Source organism: Bos grunniens, chromosome 19 (genome assembly GCF_055505025.1).
Source record: "Bos grunniens cultivar Pamir isolate PY7600 chromosome 19, Bosgru_T2T1.0, whole genome shotgun sequence".
In the NCBI taxonomy this organism is placed as follows: Eukaryota; Metazoa; Chordata; class Mammalia; order Artiodactyla; family Bovidae; genus Bos; species Bos grunniens.
Genome location: NC_141183.1, coordinates 12258760 through 12276569, shown reverse-complemented (window position 1 = coordinate 12276569; position 17810 = coordinate 12258760). Strand labels below are relative to the sequence as shown.

Sequence of the window (17810 nt, the reverse complement as noted above, 5' to 3'; positions counted from 1 at the left end):
GAGGCACTCCAACAAGGGTCTAAGGAAATATAATTTCCACATTTCATGTGACCAAGGGCAAACTTCCTTCACCATGACCTGTTTCCTCATTCCCACGTTCAATCCATACTTACAGTGCGTCCAGGAAACACCGGTGTTTCTTAGCGGCTCCACCTCATCCCTTGCTCTCACTGCCCTGCCTGTCTCAGAACCCAATTGTAAGAAGGATGCCAGCACTGAACGAGAGATGCGCTGCCCGCCCCAACTGCCATGTGATGGGGGGTGAGTCCTGGCTACTGCAGCCAGCCAGCACCTGGCCGCCCCATGCAAGGGCTGGGGCCACCCACCATGCAGAAACACACCCCAGAGAGTGACACCCTGATTCCAGGTACAGCTTCCAGAACTTCAATCTTTTAATTCAAAAATAAACTTCACTGCATAAAATACAAACTTGGGGAAGAGCAAAACAGACCCCATACCACTCCACACTCATTCTCTCGGGCCGCCCTGGCAAGCGCTGAGGCCTAGCACTGGCTGAGGTGCCCAGGCCACCTTTGCTGGCTAGAGGAGCCTGAGCTGTAGAGAGCAAGGCAGCCCAGCAGCTGTCAACCTCCAACAGGGCGATAAGCGCCCTGACCCTGTCCCTCCATGTTCGACTGCTAGCAGCCTGTAAGCCACATCCCCATGCTCTCATTTATATCCCACACCTGAGCAGGAGGATTAAACCCAGGTCCTCTCTCCTTTGGCGCCCGTGGGAGGTTCAAACCTTGCCAGGCCCTGCCCTTAGCAGGAACTCACATGGCTGCTCTGATCGCGAGAGCCCTGAGCTGGGCCCCTGTCCTTGCTGTCTAGCCACTCCTGACCTGCTGGAGAGCCCTGCCGTGTCCTCCCCAGAGACCCTAATGATATAAGGACTCAGCCTCCCCATCCACGGTGTGGGTGGCTTAGTCTTCGCACCCCAACATAAGCTGGGGTGGCTCCGCCTGCCCTGTGGGGACCATGATGACAGTGGTCTAGGTGGCCTAGATGCTGACCCCCCGCCCCTGCCCCACACCAGCCTGCTGTCTGGCTTTGGCTCCAGCCATGTGGCTCTGTCGAATCCGGTAGAGCCTCGCTTATCGAGTCAGCAGTATCTACAACTCACTGGCATTTAGGGACAGGATTACGGGATTGGCCCTCCCTAAAGTGGCCCTGGGTTGTGTCTCAGCCTGGACCTGTGTGTTCAGAACAAAGCTGCATGTGACGCTAGGCTTAAGGGAACGACGCTGACTGCATCTCACCCAGATGGTGGCTCCATCTACGGGGGCTCAGGAGACAGACGATGCTCTGTGCGAGACATGGGTCCAGTGGATGGTCACTCCTGAAAGAGCAGTTTCTAGGGAGAAAAAAACACAGGAGCCCACTCCCCCACCTGAGTCCCAGGATATGTCCTAGGAAAGGACGCTCAACTGTAGGCCATCTGCTTGTCCAGCTCCAGCCGAGGTGCAGCAGCTCTGGTCCCTCGTCATCACAGCTGCATCTCTGGCTTCTTCCCGGGAGGGAGGTGGGGTGGCTGTGGCGACTGAGTCTCCTGCCGCTGCTGCTGCAGTCTCTTTAGCACCCTGTAGGCGTTCACGGCCCGCTCCCTCTCCTCCGCCACGATCCTCTGTCTGGCCAGCGAGGTGGTCAAAGGCTGGGACACACTGCCGGGGCTTAAAAGCTTCTTCAGCATCAGTGATTTCTTGCCAGGCTGAAGAACAGAGAGAGGGAGGCTGAGGCACAGGTTCACGAAGGAGGGGAGGTTAAGGAAGGGTCTCAGTTCAGTCGCTCAGTTGTGTCCAACTCTTTGCAACCCCATGAATCGCAGCACGCCAGGAAGGGTCTAGGTCAGTTCAAAAGTCCAAAAGTCAGTCCGTGAGAACATGGTGCTCTCCTGTATGCCCTGGACCCAGCAGCATCAAGGAGCAAAAAGGGCAACTCCCCGAACTCCTGCTTACCTGGTCCCTACTCACACTCATCCTGGGCTTGGCAGTCAGCTCTGGGGGCTGCAGCACGACCTCACCGAACTTCACCGTGTCTGCAGGGGCAGAGGAGCACAGCTGAAGCCTGGTGCCCACACAAGCCCTGCAGCCCTGGCACCCAGAGCCACTGTTAGCCCACCCACTGACCCCAACACAACTGCTTCTGGAAAAGCTACCTTGGAGCAGCTCCTGCTCTAGCCTCTCTGCTGCCTTCTCCTCCCTCCTCTGCCGGGCCTTGTCCAGTCGCCGCTTCTGGAACCTGGGAAGAGAGCACAGTGCTGCTCTTACTCCTAAACCCTCGGTTGACTGGACTCGGGAAGAGGCAGAGGTCACCCCTGCTCACGGGGGATGCTCCACGGCAGACCCCAGGGGGCTGCCTCCAAACCCCACGACCTACAGAGAGCGCTCCTGAACCCAGCAGACCCTCCCAAAGCTCTAGGTCAAGGGTCCTCAGCATCAGTAGCCCTGGAGCCATGTGACAATGTCTAGAGATGTCCTGGGCTGTTACAATGTGTGTGTGTGTGGGGTGCTCTTGGCACCTCATGGGTGGAGGCCAGGTATGCCACTCACTGTCCTACGGGGCATGGAACAGCCCCCACCCCAGAGAATCACCTGCCCCAAGTGTCAACTGTGCTGCTGGGTCTCAAGGGCCCTGCACAGTAGCATGTGTGACGTGGCTCCTTACTGTTACTGGAATCAGCGTCCAATGAGTGCTGGAGATCACTGTGGCTTTTACTGGTACCTGGGACCGGTTTTGTGTGATGTTATTTTCATTGGCTAATATGAGGAGTACGTGTACTATAAGTGGACATGGAGAAACTCCACAAAGCTGAAAACAATCAAACTTTTACAGCTTTAGGGAAATTTTTTTCTTTCTTTTTAAATTAAGTCCACGCCACATGGCATGCAGGATCTCAGTTCCCCCAAGCAGGGATGGAACTCATGCCCCTCGCAGTGGCAGCACTGGGCTACCCAGGCAGTCCCTGCTTTCAGAGAAATTTCTGATGAAGGCCTGGCTTGGTTCACGACAAAAGTTTCAGTAGAGGCAGAAACACATCTCAAAAAGCATTTGTTTGCTAAAACCACTGCCCCAGCCCCCACCCACAGGCTCAAGAAGGTAGCATATAGCTTGTGTCCTAGACCTCTAGGGCTGAGAGTAGGGATGGGCAGCTGGTGGTGGGCTTCCTCCTGGTGCCAGTATCTTCACCAGGAAGCTGAGTCTGACAGGTCACAGAACTTGTCCAAATGACACAGCTACAGGCTCTCAAATCTTTTTGGGGCTGGAAAGGTCAATCCTGGAAACTAACTTCTGTGGGGCAGGAACAGTCCCCCTGGTGGCTTGCAAGCACTCCTGGGAAGGAGTCTCACGTTTTTTCTACTTCCCTACAATGACTGGGCTGGAGGGGACAGCTCGCCCTCGCTTGGCTCCTGGATCCCTTGATGCTTTCCACAGAGAGGCACAGACAAACTCTGAACACTAGGCTTTCAGAGTTCTGTGGGTTCAGAGCCTCCTAGGTCAAACGGCTGAGGTGCAGAGAAAAACAGAGACTGACACCAGGTCCTGCTTGCTCTGAATCATGGGGTGGGGAGGGTGCCCCTTGGCAACAAGATGCTGTCAATGTAGAAGACATTCGAGGAACCCCACAGCCTTGCCTCCCAGCCCCTCCAGCTCCCACTCACGCTTTCTTCCGCTCTGACTTCTCCTTCTTGGGAGCCGCCTGCACCTCGGGCTGCCGGTTGGCCTGGTTCTTGCTGAGGAACAGCACATGCTGCGCCTCCTGTTCCATACGCCGGACATAGGCCCTGTCGGACTCCCACTTCCTCTGCTTGAACTTGGGTATGGCAATGTCTGGTTCCACTCCCTTTGCTTCCTTCTCCAATGTCTTACTGAAGGCCGCCTGGGCTGAGGACAAAGGGAGACCTCAGAGGGGAGAGTGATGAAGGCAGCGGGGTGGACTGGGTGGTGCTGGGCTGGTCACCATGTCCATCTCCCCTCCCCAGGCTGCAGAAAGGGAAGAGCAGACTCACATGGGAACTAAACAATCTCTAAGATGCCAGCTGGGGGCACCCTTGGGTGGCATCCCCACAGCTCACTGGCACACATCAAAGATGTCCTCTGCAGCTCAGCTGAAAAAAGTGACGAGACCTTAAGTGTCCGTCACTAGGTGACCAGCTGAATGAATGCCCTTATGTTCATCCAAACGTGTCACTGCACAACTGCTGAGGAGAGCTTCGTGGAGCTATGGGAAAGGGCATGGAAAGATCTACAAAATCCACTGGAAGGGAAAACCCAGGACACCAAACAATATACAGAATGAAAGTATAGCTTTTACTAATATGTGAAATGTGAAATATGTATGACTAACATGTGAATAACTAAAATAGGCCTAACATTTCCCCTGGGAAGGCAAAAAGAAGATGAATAGTGGTTTCTTTTAGGGGGAGGGAACAGGATTCAAAGACACCTCACCTCATACCTTTCAGAATTGATTTCACCATATACATAAGTTTATGTTTTTTAAAATAATTTAACCCCCCAAAAGTGCTGACTCTATAGGGCATGGTTCAGAATGTGCCATCATCCATCTGGGTCAGTGACCTCCTCTACCCCTCTGCTTCCTCAATTCTTTACTTCACTATTGATTTGGCAGCCATCTAACCCCCAATAAAAAGACTAAGGTTTACAAAGAAATGACAAAACAGCATTGCTGCAAAGTCAGTATCATGTTTAGGAACACATACACCTATACGTGTACACGAAACACAAACACTCTGGACCCAATTCCCCCAGCATTCAGGGAGAGGCTGACAGGTGGGCACCCCACCTGGCCTTGGGGAAAGGGGTGGGGCGGGGGGGTGTGGAAATGAACTTCCCAGAGGGTCTGATCAATTCCCTCCATAACCTCTGGAAACCATCCACTTCTCTCCACCATGACTTCTGCACTCTGGTCCAAGGAACCATCATCATAGTAAGGCTGGCCTGCAGTGTCCTCTCACTCCCTCAATCCTTACATAGCAACCTTTTTCTTCAAGTAAATCTGAACTGACTGTCCCCTCTGATGTATCTCCACTACTCTTGGGGGGCAGTGGTGGAAATCAACACTTCCATCTTAACCCATGAGGCCCCAGGGACTCCTTTTGGAGCCTCACCTGAAACCACCTTGTCACCTGCTGCCACCCACCGCTCTGGCCCTGGTGACACCAGCCTTCAGTCAGCCTTCCACATGCTCCTGCACCGTCTGAACTGCCCAAGCCTGGCAGATTTCTTTTTATTTGTGAAATTAAGTGGATTCAAACACACAAGGCTTTTTGGCCACCCAGCATAGGCCTGCAGTTACCCTCTTTCTTCCTCTTCTTGTTACTGATAGGATTTTTCATCTCTTGCCGGCTCCTCATAATCTCTCGCAGCCTGAAAGGAATTTCCTGTTCATCCTGGTTCTTGGGCTTGCAATTCACTTTCTTCTTTTCTTTGCTGTGAAGGAGAACACGGGGGTGAGACAGGTCTCAAGTGGAGCATAAACAGAATCAGAGAAACCGCAGCTCAGCCTGGAGAAAGAAACTTCGCAGGCTAACCGGGCCGCTTTCGGGCGTGCCGGTCAAGGGAGCACGACCTCGTCCTAGCCCGCCCGGAGACTGTCCCTGGACCGGTTTCCCTGCGTGGGAGGACCTGACTTCGTCCAGGATGACAAGACGGCGCCCGGAAGGTGACATGGGCCACACCGGAGACTCCGTCACGGCTCTGCCGACCCAGCTGATCCTCCGGGACGCCCACCGCCCGGACCCGGCAGCGAGCTGTGCCCGGCATGCGGAGGGGCGCCGAGGTGTCTTCAGGGCGGTGAGATCCGTACCCACCTGCGCGGTCCCGGCCGTGGCGCCGCGCGCTGCTTCCCCAACTCTTGCTGCCTCCGGCCCTGCGGTCGCCCTGGTCTCCCAAACCCCGCCGTTCCCGCCGGGGCCACCGCCGCCGCTCCGCGCCGGAGTCCAGCCATCTCTGCAAGCACGGGGTTCACAGAACAGCCATTTCCGCACTCCCGCGCGGTCCCGCCCTACGCCCCCCACTTCCGCTTCCTGCTCCCATCGGCGCTGTACAGTTCCCTGACGGGTCGGGATTGGCCAGGACGGCCGCCTTTCACGGCCGCCTGCAGCGCGTGCGCAGTGAGCCAGGCCGCGGGCAATGCTGCTGAGAAGGGTAACTGGGGGAGGCCGGGCGGTGGTTGCCGCTACCCTCGGCGGGGCAAGTACAAGCGGGGACGGAGACGGGGACGGGATGTGTTCGGGAGGCTGGGCCCCATGGGGGCGGAGGAGCCCCGCTTTTCCGGCCGCTGATCAGACCTCGGGGTAGTGCCGGCGGGTTCTGCTCTCGTTCCCCCCGTCCAGTACCTGTTGAACAGCTGCTGTGTGCAAGGCCTTTGGGGAAACCTCAGTGAATAGGAGCTGATGCTCCTCGCTGGAGAAGTTAGAGAAATAAAGTTTGGGCCCGTGTTCAGTGCCCTGGAGACAGAGCAAGGGGCCTGGGTGGGGGCTCCAGGTGGGGAGAAGGCTGCGCCCTGGACCTTGGGAATGACTTGGGCTTCTCCTGTGACAGAAGGAAGAGGGATGAAGGGGTGATGCGATTAGTCAGGATGGTCACGGGAGGGAAATGTGGGAGTACTGGTTGGAGAGGGAGAGGTGGCTGTTTGGCCTGGAGCTCACAAGCCTCCACCCCCGCCACAGTCCTGACCACCAGGCAAAGGCATCTTAGCTGGAGGTACAGTCTCTCCACTCACCATCTGCTGGAGTGCCTGCCTAGTGCCAGGCCTTGAACCCAGCCTCTCTCATGAACTTATGGGTCATCCTCATCCCAAGCGTCAGGTCCCTTTTACAAATGGGAAACTGAGTCTAAAGAAGAAGTAACTTGTCTAAGGTCATGCAGGAATTAAGGAAGCTGAGAAAGACATGGAGTCCCCTGCCAGTGACAGGAAGCCAAAGTTTGCCCAGAGCAGGAGGCAGGCTGGGCCTTACCAGCTTCCTAGAGACTCATGTGCTTATCTGCATCCTTAGGGGCCACTGTCCAGCTGGGACTGGTGCCAAAAGCTTCCTGGAGGCGGCAGCCTTCTTCGCAGGATCCAAGTCCGTGAAGCCCACAGAGAGTTTGGAAAGAACCATGTGGAAGTGGGGTCCCAAGCAGGTGCAGCGGGCACCGGGCAGCCCAAGTCCTCCCTACAGGGTGGGGGCCCTTCAGGACCCCTGTACCCACCACCACCTGAGCTCCAGCCACCCACCAACTGCTGCATGAGTGGCTGCCCCAACTGTGTGTGGGTGGAATACGCAGATGCGCTGCTGCAGCACTATCAGGACGGCGGGGAGCGGGCCCTGGCTGCCCTGGAGGAGCATGTGACTGATGAGAACCTCAAGGCCTTCCTCCGGATGGAGATCCAGCTCCGCATTAGGAGTGGAGGCTGAGCCACCTGGCCAGACACCCTCACCCCGACATACTCCTCCTCAGGATCCCGCACCGCCACCTTTATCCACGGCCCGTTCGTGCGGCTGGTGTCGGCAGGAGTAGGAAGAGCTGTTTATTGACTTTGCCTGAGAATAAATATGTTCTCTGCGGTGGTTAGACAGCAGGCTTTTGTGTCATCATCTGTAGGCTTATGTCATATTATCATATGTCCACAGGGCACCTACAGCCTTCACCAATCTGTGAAGGTGAAAATAAACCTGTTTCCTTGACTATTCAAGTGACAATGACCCCAGGGGCCCCCTTCCATGTCCCAGCATCCCAGAAGTCTCACTCACAGGTCAGCTCTGGTCACTGTCAGTGGTGCGGCAGAGGGAGGACCATCTGGTCCTGTGAGGTGGCCATTAGCAAAGCACTGGTGGGCACAGATGCCCACAGATGGCCTGGGAAGCATCCCATCCATCCAACTGCAGACTTCCAAGCTCTGATACCAGTGGCCTGGACGGACAGGGTTAAACGAATTTATGCCTATTTTATCTCCTCATTTAAAAGAAAAGCTAGGGTTGTGATCCGACTTCATCCAACTTCACGAAGGAGTTGAGCTGATAAAACAGGCCTTCCCAGGTAGAGGCCTTCAATGTAAAGCCAGCATTTTCCATGAAGGCAGATCTGTGGACAGAAGAATGAAACGACACAGCCCTAAGACATGCTGCCATGCTAATAATGCCTGAGGATACACTCAGTCGTGCCAGCTGTCTTGGCCAGCTAATGATGTCATCTAGAATCAGCTTTGGTTTTTTCAGAGAAACATGATAGTAGCAATACATGATAGTAGCAATACAGGTTTGTTACACTTTATGTCAGAGAGCATCTACTTCAGTCATGTCCTACAGATTTGAAAACGGCCCAGGAAGAGATTTCCTGGGAGACAAAAGCACAACAGACCTTAGTGGGCCTGAGGCCCCTGAAGGGGTCTACAACATAGAGGTAGTTAATCTCAGAGATGTAGGAAGAAGTTACTGTATGTTTCTCAATAAAACATATTTATGAAAAAAAAAAAGAAAGATTTTCTATGTGTATATGAACCTGGGGTTGATCTTTGTGAAGTCCCAGGAGGAGGAAGCTAGGGGAAGGTGAGAGATGTAGAAAATGTACCACGTGGTGGGAATAGCAGGTACAAAGGCCCTTGGGTGGAAGGAGTTCCTTAGAACACACAGCAAGAGGAGGGATAAGAGGCGAGCCCACCAAAGTGAATCAGGACCAGGCTACCTGGCTTTGGGGGCCAGAAAGGGGTTCCTCGGCAGTCAGGACTGAAAGCGGAGAGAGGCCTGAGATGGCAGCCAGTGCCGTGTCATCTTTGCTTCAAAAATGAGCAGCTTCAGGGACTTCCTGGTGGCCCAGGGGTTAAGACTCCGTACTTCCAATGCAGGGGGCCTGGGTTCAACCCCGGATCTGGGAACTAGATCCCACATGCCACAACTAAGAGTTCCCATGCTGCAACTACAGATCTCGCATGCCACAACTAGGACCCAGCGTAGCAAATAAATATTTTTTTAAAAACAAGCAGCTTCAGGAGAGGCTGGTTGTTCATGATCATACATCCCTTGCTTGTCCTGACCCTGTCCCCAGCTTGTCCTTACCTTGACCGCACCTGAGCCCCTTCCCCCATCTCGGGGAATCCTCGGTAGTGCTACCCAGCCCCACAATCTCATTAGTGAGATGTCAGGCACAGTCCTAATCAGCTTACCCAGCTGCAGGATAAATGCCCAGCGGGCACCCTGCTGAGGGAGGCCTGCCACTCACACCCACGGTCCCTTGAGACTTGCTGCCCCAGAACCTGGTGAGTAGCAACCTTCCCAGGTTGCCTTTCCTGGTGGCCTCTTACCCAAGGGTGTTAGTGGGTATCTGCCTAGAGAGTGGGGAGCTGGTGGGCTTTTCACCACCGTCCTGAGGTCTGGGTCTCTGGGAGGCCAGCCACTGCCCTGTTCAGAGAGGATGCCCAGCCTATCACGTCCTCTGCTCCCCGTGTCAGATGGTGGTGCAGGCTGTCCCCCAGGCTAGCACTGGTCTCGGAACCTCAGGCCACACACCCTCAACCAACCTAAATGGGCACAAGCCACAGGCCAGGCTGGAGCCAGGGCAGCTCAGGCAGTGGTTTCCATGGGATAGCATCTGATAGTTGGAGCTCCATCAGGTCTCAGAACTGCCCACACCAGGCCCATGGCCTGGGACTGACGAAAGGGTCTGGCTGGGCCTACAGCGCCTGGGCCGTGAGGAGCGGGTGTTGTGGGGTTTGAGCCGTCAGGGCCACCAGACCTGCTGCTGTCCACCTTGGCCCCAGTGTAGATCCAGCCCCTGATCCCCGGTTCCTCTCAGGCTGATGCTGGTGCCAGCACAGAGGCCAAAACTTAGGGAGGGGAGGTCCACAGCGGGGCCCATCCAACCCTAGGTGCCCTGGTACTCATGGCCAGGCCTTCCTCACTGGTCTTGATAGAACCAGCTGTCCTTGCCTCCCAACTAGTCTCAGCCCTTAAACTCTAGCAGGCGGCAGGCAGTGGCCACAGACAGAAGTCAGGCATTGCAGCCCACAAATGGGGGACAAGAAAAGGGGCCACAAGAGGTGGTGCCTGGGGCATCCAGTGCCAGGGTAGCTACGGCTCCTGGCTGTGTCATGTACTTAGCCCCAGAACCTTCTGGGCTCACAGTGTTTCCTGAGAGATTAGAGTCTCCCTCTGGTGCTAATAGGCTTAAAGGAAGGTGAGCTTCCCCTGGCCAAGGTCACCAGGGCTTAGGGCATCCAGGGGGAAGCTCTGGGGGAGAGGAGGAAGGGAGGCCACTTCATGCAGTGGGTTTAAGGACACCAGCAGGTGCTGCTGGCACCTAGCGAGTGGTGGCGGGTGGAGGGGTTGTGTTTACCAGCAGAGGGAAGATGCTGCTAGAACCAAGGCTACACAGCTACACAGTTGGGGGTTTCAATGTGACACAGGCCCCTCCCCTGCCCTCCCATTTCTCAGGCTACTTTTAGGCACCATTGGGTGCCCAACATGCCCCCATAAATGAGGCTGAGTGTTCCACCCCAGAGATTGGGATGGGGAATGCAGAAGGAGGAAGCCATCAGGAGGGTGCCCCTGGGGACCACCCAGCACTCTCACCCCGTTCCTGGTCCTCATTTGGGCCCCAGGTGCAGTTGGCAGAGGCTCCCCAGGGCAGGGGACTGCCGTCCAAGTCCTACTGGGGACCAGTGGGTCTCATATTGCAGGATTTCCTCTACTCCAGGGAGTTGAGACCTGCGAGGAGGGTCGGAAGCAGGAGGGCCCAGAGCGTGAGGGAGTCCAGAAGCTGAAGGTCGCTGCGGGATCTCTGCCAACCTGGCCATGAACCTGGAGCCACCCAAGGCCGAGATCCGGTCGGCCACCAGGGTGATGGGGGGACCCGTCACTCCCAGGAAAGGGCCCCCAAAATTTAAGCAGCGGCAAACCAGGCAGTTCAAGAGCAAGCCCCCCAAGAAAGGTGTCCAAGGGTAAGCAGAGCTGTGGGAGGGGTGGCTCTGAGAGGGGGGTGGAGGGCCCACCAGCTGTACAGGAGGGAGGGGGGCTGCACTGCGGGTGGGGGGCTGGGTGGGGCCTCAGCCACCCTTTTCTGGTGGAAGGCGATCCCATCCTCTTAAGTGGGTGGGGCAGTTCTCGGGGGCCTGAGCCGGCCTGTCTCAGGGTCCCCATTCCCTGGGGACGGGTAGGGGGGTCCTTTTTAGCTGTTATTGCTGAAAGGTCTGGAAAGCACACCCACCCACACTGTCACCCAGACACTCAACCAGCACCCCACTTACTGATGTGCATCTCCACACACGCAGCCCTATCTGTACACACCTAGGACACACTCAGACACACCACGTTCCCAGGAACCTGCACTCAAGTCCACACACGCCCCCCTCCCTCCTCTTCCTGGCCACCGGCCCTGACTGCTCTGTCCTTGCAGGTTTGGTGATGACATCCCTGGAATGGAAGGCCTGGGAACAGGTATGACAACCACAAGTGTCCACCTAGGTCCCCCCGCTCGCCCAGCCCCCCACCCCAGGCAGAGGGCACCTCCCCCTAGCTGTGATTCATTCCCTTTCCCGACTGCAAGCTTCAGACACCACCTGAGTGGGGTCGTTCCTACTCAGTGGGTGCTTGGAGGGGCTGGGAGGAACAAAGCTCTTGCTGTCCCCACCCCAACCCCCCCTCACCAGCAGCAAGGCCCACCTTGCACCCCACCTCCTCCAGGCCTGCTGTACCCACTCTCTTCCTGGGCAAGGCACCCATTCAATACCCCCCAGAGGTAGTGTGTCCTGAGAGGAGGGCTCTACGCTCAAGGACCTTGTACTCTCACCACTGGGGTGTGGACAACAGGGCCCGGAGGGCGTGGCGGCACTGGGGGCCATGGGACCCTCAACCTGCTGCCCCCTTGTCCTGCAGACATCACCGTCATCTGCCCGTGGGAGGCCTTCAACCACCTGGAGCTGCACGAGCTGGCCCAGTACGGCATCATCTAGCCCTGGACCCCCGCCCTCAGCCCCTCTACTCCGCTGCCCACCCTGACCCCCTGCTCAAGATTCCTGTGAGGAGAGCTGTGCCCCGGGAGGTCCAGAGTGTCTGGATTGTGTCTGGAGACCCTCACAGGGCGGCAGCCTGGAGCCTCCTGAATGCTAGTTACCAGGAGCCCACCAGTTCCCTTCAGGACACCCTCTCGGGGCAGCCAGGCTCTGCTTAACTTCCAGAAACACTGATCCACAGACCCTCTCCTCCCCAGGCTGGAAAGCTAGGGCAGGCCTCCCAGTGGTGTCTGCCACACCCCGCCTCCTGGCCTGACTGTCTGGGGGTGAGAACGGGCTCCCCTCACTAGCCTTTCCCAGTTGAAGCCGTTGGGCCAGCAGGTGGATGCCAGGAGTCCTGCAGGCGTCAGACAATGAGAACCCCCTGGACCAGTCACACCAGTAGGAAGCTTGTCCTTTCCAACGTGGCCCATGCTCGCTGTCCTGTTTCAAATAAAGTTAGCCGTGCTCCCCACCACTTGTCTGGGGTGTGCTGTCAGTGGGGACAGGGCCCGAGGATAGGGTCTGTTCAGTAGGAGTGGATGGCACAGGCGCAGGTGGCAGGGATGGGGGGGGGCCTCGGCCAGGCTGAGGGGAGGAAACACGTTGGGTGCTGAGAAGGCTCCTGAAGGCTGGATCGGGGCAAGGCGGGCAGCCTCATGTACTGCAGGGATGGGAGCTTGGGTCAAGGGGAAAGAAGGCCTGTTTGCTCCCCACAGGTGAGGAGACAGGTGCAGGGAAACTGGGCTCCCCTGCCCACCCTTAGTGTCCACTAAAGCCAGACAGATGCCCACCAGCAACTCTGCAACTCCACTCCTGACCCCACAGCGGGGCACGTTGTCATATATACACATAGACCTGCACAAAACTGTCCCTACTAGCAGTCACCTTCTGGAAACTGCCCAGGTGCATGTCCACACGGATGTGGGGCTCTGTTCATACAGCAGTGACTGGACAGTGACTCTCAAGAAGGGGGCCCCATGATCCTGTCTATGTGAAGGTCAGAAAAAGCCATGCGAACTGAAGGTAACAAGGGTCCAACGGGGGTGACCTTGGGTAGGGGACAAAGAACTCTGCTGGAGCTGGAGCTAGACCTGGGAGTGGTAGGGGGTGCACAGGTGTGTAGGCGAGTAAGAAGCCTCACGCTGCCCACTTAAGGTTGGTGCAATTTACTGTATGAGTGATACATCGCAATAAAACTTACACTGTGCCAAAAAAAAAGACTCTGGAGGGAGAGGCCTGAGCCTCAACGGACAGGAAAGGGGGAGATGGCCCCAGAGGAGTGCAGGTGCCAGGCTACGGTGAAGACATGGGGCTTCGAAGGCTGGGCTTGGAGGTGGGACTTGGAGGCAGTTGGGAGCGGAGGTCAGAGGTGAAAATTGGAAGTGAGAGTCAAGGTGAAATTCAGAGCTGGGGGCTTGGCAGCAGGATTTCATCCAGTTCTCGCCCCCCGCTCTCCCTGCCGGCCAGGTGGCTTTGCCTGGCACCCTTCGTGGGAGGCAGATGCTGGCCAGGCCATCGTCAAGGTCAGCTTACACTTGGAACAGCAGCGTTTGCAAGCAAGCAGGCAGTGTGAGGGAAAGGGAACCCTAGGAAGCTGGAAGTCAGTAGGTGGAGGTGGCCTGAGGGTTCAAGACGTGTGTCCCTAAGCACCCAGGCAGGTTACTCTGACATATGCCCTGGGAGGGGAGGGGAGGCCTGCGGCCCCAGACCGCATCTTTTTGGGGTCTTTTGTCCCCCCAGCTGGTCAGACCAGGACCGGTTTAGCAGAGGGTGGGACACTGGGTCTGGGGTTCCTCCAGACAGGCCCCCACTCCCTTCTGCCCCCTTGTGGACAGTCAGGGCCCTCACCAGCTGGATGGCCAGCAGGAGCTCCACCCCCTGGACCAGCACCGCCACGATGGCGTAGCAGCCCACAGTCCGGATGTTACTGCGCAGCCACTGGAGGAGCGGGGGGCCACAGCCCTCCAGATGCACCACCCTCTGGGCCGCGTCCTCGTCCAGGCCCAGGGCCCCGAAGCCGCACTGGTCATTGACAGAGGCTCCGCCTTCCCAGGGGTCAACGCAGCAGGAGGCAGGAAGGCTGCAGGCCTGGACCCCAGGGGAGCTGCAGTTAAAGTACCTGGAAGGGCATACAGTGTCAGTCTGGAGGGCAGGTCCCCTGGTCTGGGACCCCAGTGTGAACTGTCTCTTTGCGGTTGCTTAGTCGCTAAAGTTGTGCTTGACTCTTTTGCAATCCCATGGACTGTAGTCCTCCAGGCTCCTCTGTCCATGGGATTCTCCAGGCAAGAATACTGGAGTGGGTAGCCATTTCTTTCTCCAGGGGATCTTCCCTACCCAGGGACTGAACTCGTGTCTCCTGCACTGGCAGGCAGATTCTTTACCACTGAGCTTCCCAGAATGTCTCCTACCCACCTCCAAACTTCCATGGCCACACACATGCATAGGCATGTAGGCATGCACGCGTGTATGCATGCAAGTACAGAGGCATGAGTGCACACACACACACAGCATGAATCCACACTGGCATGCATGTATAGAGGCACACACATGCACACCTGCGCATGCGCGCGTGCACACACACACAATATCCAGTTCTCTATAACTCATCCCACACCAGGCAGGCCTCTGCACAAGCTTCTTGGCTAGAAGGCACACACCACACACGACAGTTGGAGGGAGGCCAGCGTTTGATGGGGGCTGGAAGGAAGACGGCCTCGCCCCACAGATGCTGCTGAGTTGGTCTGAGCAGCAGGGTTGGAGCCGGAGAAGGTGGGTTGAGGACTGGCAGAGGCTTCTGTAGGGATCAGTGGGTTGTGGTGGGGGTGTGAGGGGCCACACTGGACAGCAACAAGGGACAGGAGGCTTGGGAGGAGCTCACAGGGCCTGGGGGGAGTGTTGCTCTTATCACCTGCTTCAGGCAGCCCTCAGGTGCCCCTGGCTTTGATTAGGCATCTAGTCAAAGCGTCCAGGGCCCTGTGAGCTGCAGGCTCATCCCTCACTGCCCCCCGCCCCATACAGGCACAGTCTCATCTCCTCGAAGAGTGGGCTTCACTAAGGCCGGGGCTTGGAAACCGGTAGGCTGGGTGAACATAACAACATCAGAAAGGGCTGCCACCAACCCAAAGTCACACATGGCCACCCAGTGAGAACAAGCCTTGCGAGTGCTTGTAGGGTGCCTGGTAATCGGAAGGAAGGGCTCAGCACATCTCAGGGAGTCTCGGGTACAAGTGGCTGGTTTTCAAGAGTCTCCATGTGACTCTAAACACACACACATGTACACATACATACACACATGGTAGAGGGAGAACCGTGGGGTCATAGTCTAGAGGGATGTCCTGGATTAACCTAAAGTGAAAGTGAAAATTGCTCAGTCATGTCCAACTCTTTGCGACCCCATGGACTACACAGTCCATGGAAATCTCCAGGCCAGAATACTGAAGTAGCCTTTGTCTTCTCCAAGGGATCTTCCCAGCCCAGGGATTGAACCCAGGTCTTCCACATTGCAGGCGGATTCTTTACCAGCTGAGCCACAAGGGAAGCTGGTGGTGGTTTAGTCACTAAGTCGTGTTCGACTCTTGTGATCCCATGGACTATAGCTTGCCAGGCTCCTCTATCCATGGGATTCTCCAGGCAAGAATATTGGAGTGGGTTGCCATTTCCTTCTCTAAGGGAAGCTAGATTCACCTAAAAGATATTTTCAATTGACACTGAGATGTCTTGTATGATGTCCTTACTGGAAAAAAACAAAACAACAATCTCCAAAAATGATTTTCTACGTCTGCCAGCTGAGTTTCTCTGTTAACATCCCTGCGTGATCACGTGGCCCTGGCTGGGCCCGAGCATGTACATGTGCAAATGTGCCTGCATGAGCGTGTGCACACATGTGAGTATATGGGTGAGGAGCCTGTACAGGTGAGTGTGTGTACAAGTGAGTATGGGCATATGAGTGCGGCCCACCCCCTCTCCAGCCCTCCTCCCTCATGGGCTCCAGGACTCACAGGTTCCGCTGCCAGTCCTGGTAGGAGGCCGCCCCACAGCACTGCAGCCCCAGCTGGACTTGGTCGATGAGGAAGCACAGGTCTGGGTTGTCTTGGTAGTGGGTGATGGCCAGGCGCAGGACGTGCTCCAGGCCATCCTGTAACTGACCCCAGAGGGCCACCACCAGGGCCCCCACCACGGCCTCCAGCACCAGGAAGGCAAGGACACCCCCGGAGAAGCAGCGCAGCAGAAAGGTGTTCTCGCAGAGGGCACCCAGGCAGCCCGCCAGGCTCACCACGCTGACCGCCAGCCCGCCCAGCACCAGTCCCAGCATGGGGTCTGCGGGCAGGGGGGACCCCCAACTACTCCCCAGAGACCCCTTGACAGCCAGGCCCCAGAGCCCAATGGCCAGGGCCAGCAGGCTGAGCAGGGAGAAGAGGAAGTTGGACAAGAAGAGTAGGCACTTGAGGCAGCTGCTTTCTGAGGGGAGCAAGCAGGCCAGGAACCCCCCAAAGCCTGCCCTCCAGGCCGGGTCCTCCCAGGGAGCTAGTCCTGGGCGACTGGAAGTGAGGGAGCTGCTCCCGGCGAGGGGTGATTCCTGACCTCCAGCCTCCTGCAGAGGAAGAAGGAACAGGGAGGTCTCACCGGTGCGACCCCCTTCACTCAGACCCTGTGACACTCAGCTGGGAGCAGGGTTAGACCCTTCAGGGGGAGGAAGCTGGACAGCGGAGGTGGAAGGGGGCGTTCAGAGACCCTAGAAGCCCAGGGACATGGGTGTGGCCAGGAGACCAGGGCTCTGTGGGATGCAGGGCCTCCCAAAGACTCCACCTTGCCCTCCAGGAGGACACTAAGCCAAGTTTGGGGGCCCTGACCTTACCCAGGTAAAGAATAACGGGGTGCTGAAGGTTGGGGGTCCCATCCTCCTCCCAGTTCCCCAACAGATGCCTGAATCACTGATCATGAGGTTGGGAGAAGCTGCCAGTTTCATCGATGGAACTTCATCCCTTGACGGACAGTCTCCACCTCAGTTTTGCCTGTTCCCCAACCCCTCCACTGGCAGGCAGGTGTGGGAGGGCTTCTGCCCCCTCTCTGTAGGGGAAGGGGCAGCAGGCCCTTGAAGTCTGGTTGCGGGAAGAATGAGGAAGCTAAGACCCCAGGCCTGGGCAGAGTCCCCAGTTTCCCAGGAAGAAATGAGCCCTTTACTCCCCACCTGTCTGATCGCATCAGAGCAGAGGAAAGAAGGGTTATTGATCAGCATCCCCCAGACCTCACGTCAGTAAGAGCAAAAGGACAAGCTGCCGATGACGTTGGCCTTCAGCCCCTTCTGCACCGAGCCAGAGCCCACCCTCCCATCACCCAGATCCACAGGGAGACCTGCCAGATCTCCTGTCTAGGGGCCATTCGGGGCTGAGTGGATGGCAGCCTTAGACAGTGGGCAACAGGGAGATGAGAAGGCCGATGGGGGCTGGGTCACAGGTGGGTGGGGGCAGGGGAAATGTGGGGGTGGCCCGATGGGTGATGGTCCCTGGGTGTGTGCTATCCTTGGGGTGTGGATGCACCCCACACCATGTTAAACACAAGGGCAACGCTGGGTCACCTTTCAGGGTCGGAACAGGGTGCTGGGGGTGGTTAAGGCACCTGATTAGTAAAGCCCCACCCCAATCTTAGCAGCAGGGCATCCTGCCTCCCCAGTACACATTGGGGCTCTGGGTGGGTTCGGAGAGAGAACACCCCCAACCCTGGCAGTCATTGCTTACCTGGGACAGCAGGGGGCTCCTTTCCCCCTCCTCCATCCTTCCCCAGGACAGGTGTACTGAACCCTGCTGGCTTCTCTGGCTGG

At 57.1% G+C, this 17810-nt stretch overlaps 4 protein-coding genes across 5 annotated transcripts; 2 read left to right on the top strand and 2 right to left on the bottom strand.

Annotated features, from left to right (window-relative positions):
* Positions 1 to 368: 368 nt before the first annotated feature.
* CCDC137 (coiled-coil domain containing 137) lies at positions 369 to 6027 on the bottom strand. The gene is made up of 6 exons (XM_086356566.1): positions 5832 to 6027; positions 5318 to 5451; positions 3660 to 3882; positions 2156 to 2238; positions 1956 to 2035; positions 369 to 1708 (listed from the first exon to the last, which is right to left on the bottom strand). The coding sequence occupies exons 1-6, from the start codon at positions 5966 to 5968 to the stop codon at positions 1487 to 1489; spliced, it is 879 nt and encodes a 292-aa protein (XP_086212692.1). The 5' UTR covers positions 5969 to 6027; the 3' UTR covers positions 369 to 1486.
* A 3-nt stretch (positions 6028 to 6030) lies between these two features.
* OXLD1 (oxidoreductase like domain containing 1) lies at positions 6031 to 7580 on the top strand. Of its 2 annotated transcripts, none has more exons than XM_086356597.1 (2): positions 6031 to 6168; positions 7020 to 7580. In XM_086356597.1, the coding sequence occupies exons 1-2, from the start codon at positions 6154 to 6156 to the stop codon at positions 7419 to 7421; spliced, it is 417 nt and encodes a 138-aa protein (XP_086212723.1). In that variant the 5' UTR covers positions 6031 to 6153; the 3' UTR covers positions 7422 to 7580. The 2 variants fall into 2 exon arrangements, with proteins under 2 accessions (XP_086212723.1, XP_086212722.1); XM_086356596.1 differs by having other exon boundaries at positions 6082 to 6213.
* PDE6G (phosphodiesterase 6G) lies at positions 6070 to 12464 on the top strand. The gene is made up of 4 exons (XM_086356598.1): positions 6070 to 6168; positions 10696 to 10939; positions 11395 to 11435; positions 11874 to 12464. The coding sequence occupies exons 2-4, from the start codon at positions 10794 to 10796 to the stop codon at positions 11948 to 11950; spliced, it is 264 nt and encodes an 87-aa protein (XP_086212724.1). The 5' UTR covers positions 6070 to 6168; positions 10696 to 10793; the 3' UTR covers positions 11951 to 12464.
* Positions 12465 to 13148: 684 nt separating this feature from the next.
* Positions 13149 to 17778, bottom strand: TSPAN10 (tetraspanin 10). Its single transcript, XM_086356561.1, has 3 exons — positions 17728 to 17778; positions 15991 to 16583; positions 13149 to 14111 (listed from the first exon to the last, which is right to left on the bottom strand). The coding sequence occupies exons 1-3, from the start codon at positions 17761 to 17763 to the stop codon at positions 13652 to 13654; spliced, it is 1089 nt and encodes a 362-aa protein (XP_086212687.1). The 5' UTR covers positions 17764 to 17778; the 3' UTR covers positions 13149 to 13651.
* Positions 17779 to 17810: the final 32 nt, after the last annotated feature.